Source organism: Electrona antarctica (assembly GCF_951216825.1).
Source record: "Electrona antarctica genome assembly, chromosome: 17".
Lineage (NCBI taxonomy): Eukaryota > Metazoa > Chordata > Actinopteri > Myctophiformes > Myctophidae > Electrona > Electrona antarctica.
The window spans coordinates 13164570-13175880 of record NC_136798.1 but is presented as its reverse complement, the minus strand read 5'-3'; the positions used below and the strand labels follow the sequence as shown (position 1 = coordinate 13175880).

General features: G+C 43.6%; 1 protein-coding gene across 2 annotated transcripts; it reads left to right on the top strand.

Moving 5' to 3' along the window:
• Window positions 1–5824: 5824 nt before the first annotated feature.
• nr2e1 (nuclear receptor subfamily 2, group E, member 1) lies at window positions 5825–11308 on the top strand (the record flags this gene model as incomplete). Of its 2 annotated transcripts, none has more annotated exons than XM_079527055.1 (9): window positions 5825–5852; window positions 8369–8514; window positions 9042–9129; window positions 9402–9637; window positions 9866–10006; window positions 10226–10322; window positions 10509–10658; window positions 10810–10915; window positions 11099–11308. In XM_079527055.1, the coding sequence occupies 9 exons, from the start codon at window positions 5825–5827 to the stop codon at window positions 11259–11261; spliced, it is 1155 nt and encodes a 384-aa protein (XP_079383181.1). In that variant the 3' UTR covers window positions 11262–11308. The 2 variants fall into 2 exon arrangements, with proteins under 2 accessions (XP_079383181.1, XP_079383180.1); XM_079527054.1 differs by having other exon boundaries at window positions 5825–5885.
• Window positions 11309–11311: the final 3 nt, after the last annotated feature.

The window sequence follows — 11311 nt, the reverse complement described above, 5'->3', positions numbered from 1 at the left end:
TTATACAGAGTGGAGGGTGGATGTCGGGACTCGGAATAGCAGATTGACAGATTGTACTTGGTTAGTAATACTTGCAGTCTTGCTTTGATGATGAATTTTAAAACATCCTCCTCAATAACAGCATTTACACGCACGCACGCACACACGCACGCACGCACGCACGCACGCATGCACGCACACAGTGCCACGCACGCACACACACACACGCACACACACACACACACACACACACACACACACACACACACACACACACACCACACACACACACACACACACACACACACACACACACACACACACACACACACACACACACACACACACACACACGCACGCACGCACGCACACACACACACACACACACACACACACACACACACACACACACACACACACACACACACACACACAGCTGCACCACATTCATACAGTAGCCTATGTGTAATGGCTTATTAAAGTTGGTGTGAAATACAAAAACAGCACCACTTTTGCCCCTACTGGTACTCATAGTAACAAGTCACACACATAGTCACATAGGTTAACACGGACATTGCTGTTCCTTGGAGTGGTTGCACCACTCAAAAACAAAAGCAAACATTTATGTATTACATAAAGCACATCAGAAACAAGTCTAAATTCACATAAATCTAAATACCAGAAAAGTAACACATTCCTGATTCCATTTTGATACCGCAAAGGTGGTGTTAGTGTATCCCAACTGCTGGTATCCCTTGTGCAGTCTGCTTGGCTGCGTATTAAGACCCACTAAGTGAGTGTGAGGTTGCCAGTGACAGCTCCTGTGCTGCAGGGCCCTTGCAGGTTAATGACAAGGGGAAACTGTGACCTCCAGACCGTGACCATTGAACCTGACCTGTGGGCTGTGGGGCCTGCCGGCCCTGGTCGGTGTGTGAGGGACCATGACTGACTGCTTGTGAAACAGAGTCGCTTACGCTACGGCGGATTGCAGGAGAATGACTGTCAGAGTGACTCCAGGTGAACTTCATGGAGGGATGACCGCGACAGTCGTTGTGGTCACAGACAATGATAGCGATTCTGTGGCTAATCTATCCGACGACCGCGACCACAGTGTACTACTGTTGTCCAAACACAGTAACTCCATTCATTTAGTGAAAATGTGTATGAATTGTGTGTGTGTGTGTGTGTGTGTGTGTGTGTGTGTGTGTGTGTGTGTGTGTGTGTGTGTGTGTGTGTGTGTGTGTGTGTGTGTGTGTGTGTGTGTGTGTGTGTGTGTGTGTGTGTGTGTGTGTGTGTGTGTATAATGAGCATCTTTTGTTCAAGGCACAGGCACAGTATCATCAAGTCACTGAAACATTCATAAATGCAAGAGCATACACAAATGTAACCAAATGGACACGTTTTTTGTACACTCTCACTCAGAGGATTAATCTGTCTATGGCTGGACTTGATATGTTGGTTGGTTGAAGTCACACAAATCTCTGCAATGTGGCATTCCTGGCTCCTTCGCTTTCACATGTTTGTCTTTGTGGGTGTGAACAGCTATAAGCCCCTCTACTCAGCTGTCATAATTTGTTAACGAATCTTTTCAGTGGGGGGAAAAACGAAAGAGAGAAGACAGAAAAAAAGAAAGAAAAGAAGGCTCTTCATGAGTGACTGAAAGCAGAGGTCCATCCAGAGAACCCACGGGTGACATCAGACTGATTTCAGACCAGCCCGTGATGGCATCTCTGTATATTTTAATATTAATGACTTGGGCCGCAAAGCCGCCTCTAAGCCTGTAACAGGTGCCTCAGCCCCACTTAAGTCTGGAAAACTGACACATCCAGGATCATCCAACATCCCACTATTAGCCACCATGCACTAAAATGCAGAAGAAAAAGAAGAGGATAAGGAAGAAGAAAGACGGTGGAGGGGGTAGGCAAAAAAGTGGAAGCAGAGTTGGGAGTCACTCATCTCTCACAAATAAAGTTTTTGAGTCACTTTCCCGAGCTGAAACACGGGTCGATATTTTTCCACCCTTGAGAAAGAGATTGACTTTTGTTTGGAGTTTGTGAGAAGTGGGAATCAGGACCAGGACAATGGGACTCCCCATGGTGAGAGGCTCAGAGGAGCCATCTCAAATCAGTCAGCCAGGGGACTGACTAATCCGTTCATTGTCCCTCCCTAGCCACCGGCCGCACATCAACACATTCGCCCCCATTGTCCCCACCCTCATGCAGCGGGATTTGCTCTCCCCAACAGCCAGTTTTGTCCAAGGCAGTTCGAGCGGAAGTTTCTCACTGACAATTTGCCCCAAATAGATTTGTCAGAGCGTCCAGTGCACTGCACCGACTTCTGGGTTTGGATCTCGGTCCAGGCTGGGTTAGCCCTTTCCTGGACTCTTCCTTGTTGAAATTGCACAGAAAAATGAGCACAGAGTGTTCATTTAACTCTGAGAGTATACGTAAAAACATGGACCTGAATATCTATATGTGGTTACATTTGCACACTTTGAGAGTGTGTGTGTGTGTGTGTGTGTGTGTGTGTGTGTGTGTGTGTGTGTGTGTGTGTGTGTGCGTGCGTGCGTGCGTGCGTGCGTGCGTGCGTGCGTGCGTGCGTGCGTGCGTGCGTGCAGGCTACATACCAATGCACACTGTGTGTGTGTGTGTGTGTGTGTGTGTGTGTGTGTGTGTGTGTGTGTGTGTGTGTGTGCGTGTGTGTGTGTGTGTGTGTGTGTGTGTAGGTTTTGCCTCATGGCCAATACATATTGTGGCACATTTATACCACCAATACAAATGTGGCAGAGTGACTTGAATGTGCTCCCTCCTGTACCTGCAATAAATCATTCACCTGCCAAGGTGTAGTGGCAGTTTTGCATTATGATTATGTTTATGCTCCCTATTAAAGACACATGAAGGGTCCTGAATAATAGGCTACCATTGGCTATTGCAAATTGTCAGCTTCTTGTCAGACTAGAGCCTCTATAGGGCCCATTATCTTTATGGTTACATCATGATCCATATTATTGGTTCATACAGAAAGAGTATGTCATGCCATGATGCATATATAGGCCTATTGGTGGGTGGTCCAGTTCAAATTGAATTATGAATCTTTATTATGAATAAAGACTGTTGCATGGCACAGCAAAATTGTAATGTCACATGCAGGAAACGGTGGGATAAAACAAAATAAACACTGTGCTGGCTTTTAAATTGATCCGTCGAAATATTGAATTGCACCAGAAAGGTCATTGAGCAAGTAATCCATTGAATTGAAGAAAAATGAACTGTCCGTGGTACTGAAACTTGCCAACATAATTTGCGGATTCTGATTAGCAAATTAGCATTATAAACAGTATAGAATTTTTTGCTTTTGTACACGTATTTTGTTTTGCAAGCACACGACGACAACATAAAGATTTATCGATGTGTGTAGGCCTATAGTTTGAAGTGCATGTACTTGCAGTGCCGTCCTTGGTGCTATTATGGTCCTCAGGACAGTTTTAAAGGATGGCTGCGCCTTTGGTTGGCTTGAATTCTTGCTATTATGTTTGCTCTCTGGCACTAAATGACTTCTCTCCAAAGCCGATTGGTTTACGCCTGGTTACCTACGCGCCTATAGCCGCCTACTCTACTCCTCGTGTCTGACATTTCACATATTATCAAAGCTATATTTTTCTCCACAGTAATTTTACACATCTGACGACGCACACATCAGTGACTTACAGTGACTTCTTACTTAGTCCCCCACATAGGCGCTATATGGGCATGCAGGGGAATCTTCTCGCATTAAGCCTTTGGGGGAAACAAAACATATAGCAGCCGCATGAGCTGCACAAAACACAATCCACTGGTCCTTTTAACAATATTTCATTGACTGCTGGAGGAGAAGAGAGTCACTAATACAAAAAGTGAAAAGGCAACCCGGGCAACCATGATGTTGGTTATATTTGTGTAAAGGCTATCAGTGAATGACGAGGATTAGAACGAGTTAAGGAGATTATGTCGCACATTCACCCCCACCCGCCCAACCACCCACCCACCCACACACACACTCATACACGCGCGCGCGCGCACGCTAACAATAAAGTGAAGTTATTCAATTATGAAGACCACATGGCGCAGTCATTTTCACCGTCCGTAATACGGTATTGTCGTAGGCTATATGTGTGGCTACGAATTTAAAAATCATGCTTCTTAGCTGTGTCGCTAAAGTCTCTTATAGGTTGAAAGGTTGGACAATAGCTAATTGCAATTAACTACGCCTCTCTACCCCACCCTCGTCCGTTTAAATCGACACTTTCAACGTCCATATGGCCTCTAGTGTACCGTGGGAATGAACACAATTAAAAACAGAATATGGATTTCTGGAGTTACCGGGTGAAAGCACAGCAAGCTGTCAAGGTCAGGGTGTCAATGAATGGTGTACGGGTGCTCCGACCGACAGACAGACAGACAGACAGACAGACAGACAGACACAGACACACGCGCGCGCACACACACACACACACACACACACACACACACACACACACACACACACACACACACACACACACACACACACACACACACACACACACACACACACACACACACACACACACACACACACACACTAGGATTGCACCCCTGCAGGGTTCCCTATACCATTTACTTAACCTAAAGATACATTTACAAAAGACAGGAAAGATGCTCCCTGCAGGAGCATGTCTGAAGGTCATCATCAATCGATAACAAATGATTTCAATTGACAAAAGCCTGCAGGAAGATTTGAGCCATGCATATACAACCTGTTGAAAATGTCCAAACTATGTTTAACCTGTTGAAAATGTCCAACCTGTTGAAAATGTCCAACCTATGTATAACCTGTTGAAAATGTCCAACCTGTTGAAAATGTCCAACCTGTTGAAAATGCCCAACCTGTTGAAAATGTTTAACCTGTTGAAAATGTTTAACCTGTTGAAATGTTTAACCTGTTGAAAATGCTCAACAGGTTGCACAAAATCCTAGTGGCGCGATGGAGTAGTAGGCCGCCTACTACTAGGCGGCTATATACAATAAACAAAATCATAAATCACCACTCCTGCTGAACATTTATCAAGAAACATGGCAAAAAACACCACGATCATTTCATTAATTCTCTCGAAAAGAAAAACAAAATCTCTGTCTTGCATCTTCATTATAGGCAACCTGTACACCCGAACCCCCCCCCCCCCCCCCCCTCCGTTGGTGACGTCATGCTGGCACTGGAGTTGGGAGTAGAAAGCAGGGAAAGCTAAGTGGATGAAGGAAGTGGAGTTCTCCACCCTCCGCCTCCCCTGACTCCTCTCATAAATATTACCATGCAAGGTTTAATCTAAGGACTCACGGCAGTAAGTCACATCGGCTCCCGGTTTGAACAAGCTCTCGTCTGCTTAGAGAAGCCTATATTTGTTTTTCATTCAGAATTACCCACTGCCCACTAGGCTTAGTGAGGTGCGCTGCATCGGGCAGTTTTTCCGTTTCTTTCTCAACTTTGCGCTTTGGTCGCCCCGAGGCGAGCGACTGCTTCTGTTGTGGTCGTCCCGTTAACTGCACGCACGGCGGCAGCGGGTCTCCATCTGTAAAGGACCTTGTGTGACCCGGACTCCGGTCTGTCCATGCCAAGACGATGTGCAGTCGGATATGTTGATTTGGGGTGCTTGGAAACTATAGCTATAGGCCGTCTACTTCACGTTGGGTTACTCTTACTGCAGGACATTAACTGGCCCATCTTGATGAGTTTGTAAAAGGCTTTCATAAAAGGCTGCTTATTTTTCGTGATTTCAACAAAAGAAAGAACCTTTTGATTCCAAACTTTGCCTATTATTAAGTCAGTTTCCATGATGAGCAAACCCGCCGGCTCAACAAGTGGCTGTTTGGATATTTTGAACGTGAAATCAAGTAAGTGCTTCCCGCTTTTCATTATGTGGAGATCTTTACAAATCCTGTCTGTTGACAAAAAGTGCATGTCAGATAATTTAGAAAAAAGTACAAGCCTAATTCTCATATTTTTATTGGGCACCTGTAGCCTGCAATCAGCAGTCTACCGGCTATTGCTGGCGCTGGCATAGGTTGCATACCTTTTTATTACAAACTTACTCCTTAAAGCAATAGAAACATGTGGATATTTATTGAAATTGTGTTATTAGAAATCCCACATTTTGCTTAGTGCTTATTTGACGAACAGCCGCGCAGATTGAATTGCGTTTGCTTAATTGATCTATTATATCTCTCGTGAACGGTTTGTTGGTTGGGTGATGTGTAAGTGAAGAAATACAATAAATAGCCCATCTTCACCAAATGGTCCATCTTTAAAGTTATAGGCTAATGAGTGTCACTTGTTGGCTATCTAATTTAAATATTATTGTCAAAATGATTACGTTTAAGAATCCAACAGAGAGAAACAATTAAAACAATGAATGATTCTCATATTAACTGTTTATTTATACGTGTAAACATGGGTGTGTGTGTGTGTGTGTGTGTGTGTGTGTGTGTGTGTGTGTGTGTGTGTGTGTGTGTGTGTGTGTGTGTGCGCGCAACACATATGCAACGTTTAAATATAGCTTCACATTAATTAATTTAATTATTCATGATTATGTTAATTGAGTTGAATAAAGCTGCTGAATGTGTTCTTGTGCTTTGTAATTTTAAATAGATTATAACGGTATTATTTTCCTTTGTAAAATAAGAATTGTCACATTATCAGATATGAATTAATTCATGTTATATCTGTATAATAAATCTGCCTTTGATAATAATAAATCTGCCTTTTAAACAGCAAAACGTGATGCGTTTAATTTAGATATAGCCTATTATAGCTGTAAAATATCAGAACATATGCCTACAAACATAGGTTTGACAAGTTATAAAGGTCTACTGATTGTAAAGAAAGTCCCATGCATTAGGCCTGTGTGGATGAGTAGGACTTTATCAAATTTAGGAATGCATGCAAGCTGCACGTATAGGCAACTTAATTCCCATCTAATACGTTATATGCCACATATAACGAACTACTGAGAGCAGAGAGGAGATAAATAAATTCCCATCTTAACAAACTGTATGTATTTCAGTCATTCTTAATCTGTACCAAAAAAAGGATTTGATAGTTTATAGTGGAAATATTGGAATCTTTCGTTTGATGTTTAGGCCTACTATGAATGAAGTATTCACACTTTGTTCACAATTGTTTTTTAAAGTGAAAGTGCGTATAGTGAATTTGAAATTTACAAGCATATATCATTCAATAGCTGACCAGCTTCTTTTTGCATCCCAGATGTTTAATTTAACTTCACATCGAGCTATGATAAGTTAGGCCTATCTATTCTATTTATTAAAGCTTTTTTATTTTTTTTATATAAAATATCAAAGACTCGATTAGTGCAAGTGCATAATGCTAATTTGTCTCTTAACTTAGACCTATATATTACACGGCAGAAGAGCACAGTTTAATATGCTATTCTGATTCTCAACGGTGGGCTATATAGTAAAATGCCAGCCCCTCTAGTAAAGTCGATTGTTTTTGCTGCCGTGTAGTTAACGGGCGGGCCGCATCCGAATTCCCATGCTACCCCTTTTGACGGGTCACTGGTGAATCAATGAGCAGGTGGCAAAACGTCAGTGTAATTACATAGACGGCTTTCCCCCGAGAGAAAAAGACTCCCTCATATGCATACAAATATAGTTCTTTTAAATAGATTTGAATACAACATCTTTACAGAAATCACATTTTTTCATCTACTCCGGGGTCGATTTACATACACTTCATTTGAGTTGGTGAAACGAGTTGGTGCGCATTATTCTCGGTGCCGTGTCACTCCCTAATCCTTGGGCCTATAGACCTGCGGGATAAAGCAGCTGTCGAGTCCCATTATGAAGGGGAGTTGGCAGCTTGTCGAGATCGAGGCAGTCAGACGAGGTTCAATGGGGAAAATCATTAAGTTAACACTTTCCCTAATGTCTCCTTTGTGCGCCTTCGCGCATTGTCTTAGGGAACTCAGATATGACGCTTCCCACCGAACTTTTACTTGAACTATTATTATATACATGCACAGACAGTGGATTCCTAGGAGGTGTGTGTGTGTGTGTGTGTGTGTGTGCGCCCGCGCGCGCGGACGCGCGCGCGCGGGCCAGGAGGTATAATGCGTGCAGTTTGATTATTATTATTTTTTTTCCGAAGAATAAATATAGGCTACATTTGACATTTTTCGATATTTCCTCAGAGATAGAAAAACAATCGTTAATATAAACGAATAGAACTTTCTTCTTTTGTAGATTGACATATAGGCTAATTATGAAGTTTAGAAGTTATGGAAGATTCGTATTCAATAAAAGCTAAATGAACACGCTGCAGGCTAATTGAATGTGTCTCAATGTGCATTTCACAGGTCGCATATTGGATATTCCATGCAAAGTGTGTGGCGACCGCAGTTCAGGTAAACACTATGGTGTGTATGCCTGCGATGGCTGCTCTGGGTTCTTCAAGAGGAGCATCCGCAGGAATAGAACCTACGTCTGTAAATCTGGCTCTCAGGTGATTATTTCCCCTTTAAAACACAATTGGTGCCTATATATATTTTCACCTTATGCAAAAAAACTCACAAGGGTTTTACCCATGGATTGCGCATTTTACGCACCCACCAAACACCCACCAAGTGTTTTATTTGGTTCACCTCCTCGGGGCTTATTAAGTCTTCGAGTAGCCTAGCTACGAGTAGCCTATACCTTAATTGTGTCTTCTCCTGGATCATTACCTATAGGGTTAAACACAGCGCTGCTTCAATATATCAGGTGTAATCCAATCTAATGTATTGACACTAAGGCGCGGATTTAGTCAGCAGTGGGCGGGATACGCTACTTATCTGCTGGGGTGAGGCCGCACTTGGAGCGGCAGGGGAGCAAGTTGATCACTATGATAATAGCATGATCTTTCACCTGGAGATTGGTGTCCCAGGAAGATAATGGCAAGAAGCTTTTGTCCCCGTGCTGCGCGAAATTCAGCTTGAAGCTGTAAAAGAAAAAAACTCTCTCCTCTTTTTCTCCCTCCCTCTCTTGTTGCAGGGGGGTTGCCCTGTGGACAAAACTCACAGAAACCAATGCCGAGCCTGCCGCTTGAAAAAGTGTCTGGAAGTGAACATGAATAAAGACGGTAAATGGGATTTAATTGAATCAACACTCGATTACAGACCGCCATGCGGGTTCGTTTAGATTTGGGGTGGCCAAGTCGTTTGGAAAAGTGTATTTAACGCAATCAGCTGACTGGGCTGAGCAACACGCGTTAACAGGGGTTGCATTCATAACGCTCCCAGAAGCAAATCATCCATCTCACTGTGCCTCTCTACTAAATACAAACAAACTTAATATAGCGCATTCACTGTCTCCCAGAGTACATCAGAGTCGTGAATCTCTCTCATTCCACAGCCGTGCAGCACGAGAGGGGCCCCAGGACTTCCACCATACGCAAACAAGTCGCCCTATATTTCCGGGGACATAAAGACGTGAACGGCTCATCGACCCATTTCCCGGGTTCCTCTCTAGCAGGCCCGCCATTCTTCACCACGGTCACGCAGCTGGAACCGCACGGCCTGGAGATGAGCTCAGTGGCGACCACACCGGAGAGGCAAGCCATGGTTGGTCTTGCTCAGCCTACTCCAAAGGTAAAAGCACCTGCCTCACAATCCGGTAGGCCATGTATGTCCTCCAAACGTTTAAACGCTGTACCTGTATGGCTGTATTACATTACATGTGACATTCTTCTTCCGTTTCAGTATGGCCTATAACCAACTTTAGAAAATGTTTGTGTATGTTTTCAATTTAAGATAATTAACTTACTACGAGTATTAAGTATACTGATCATGATCATGCCATCCAATGTTGTCCTACAGTACCCACATGAACATACACCCATGTATCTGTACGAAGTGGCGACGGAGTCCGTGTGCGAATCGGCCGCGCGCCTGCTTTTCATGAGCATCAAGTGGGCCAAAAGCGTGCCCGCCTTCTCCACGCTCCCTTTATCTGACCAGGTATATAAGTCTAAGAAACGCAATTAACTGATTGTTAATACATTCAAATGGGGTGTCATATTAAAACCCTGCTTTTACGCACACACATTGACGCGGTCCTATTGTTCTTTCATTAAAAATAATAAGTAAACTGATTTCCATTCAAAGGCTAGACCACATTTCCAGTTGTCTCTCCGTGTAGGCGTATAGTGGTACTTACTGAAACAATCCGTTTTGCAGCTGATCCTGCTGGAGGATGCCTGGAGGGAATTGTTTGTTCTCGGTATCGCTCAGTGGGCCATTCCTGTGGACTCCAGCACCCTTCTGGCGGTTTCTGGTATGTGTACTGGGCATCATGGGCATGATAACACTCAGTATCTATATGCATAATGGGCAATAATAATAGTTGGGACGTCAGCCGGTTCCCAAGGATCCCAATACAATTGAAGATGCCAACAGCTGTGCGTAAAATATGTTATCATGGGCAATATCTGTGCTGACTTTGTTTTGTGATCATTTACAGGAATGAATACAGATAACACAGAGTCTCAGCGACTGAATAAGATTATCTCCGAAATACAAGCGCTGCAAGAAGTTGTTACGCGTTTCAGACAGATGCGTCTAGATGCAACCGAATTCGCCTGTTTGAAGTGCATAGTCACATTCAAAGCTGGTGAGTTAAAACCGCCTCTTGAGTCTTATCACAGTTACTTCCACCAATAGTAACCTATACCTATACGAAATTATACAAAAGAGAAACAGTTTTTAGAGGTTATAGCCGATCTGCGGCAAAGGTTAAAATGTCTCTACCCTCTATCACACAGTTCCAACGCATGGTGCTACTGAATTAAGAAGTTTCCGCAATGCCAGTGCCATCGCCGCGTTGCAAGACGAGGCACAGCTCACACTCAACAGTTATATACACACCAGGTATAGGCCACGAGTCAACCTCGATAACTACATTGTAGACTACATTGTGTGTGTCATTAATTGTGACAGTAGGCCTTATACCAGTCATTGCATATCACAATAAGAGATAGCCTACATTATATTGGAGAGAATTAAACTGTCAATCACCTGGATTAACTGACGTTGAGCCCTTGTGTATCTCAGGTATCCCACTCAGCCCTGTCGCTTTGGGAAGCTGCTCCTACTGTTGCCCGCCCTCCGCGCAGTCAGTCCATCAACTATAGAAGAAGTGTTTTTTAAGAAGACCATCGGCAACGTGCCAATCACGAGGCTGCTCTCTGACATGTACAAGTCCAGCGATATATGAAAACATGTGGTCAATTCATTGCACACGGAAGTGACTTAAGCAAAGCAACA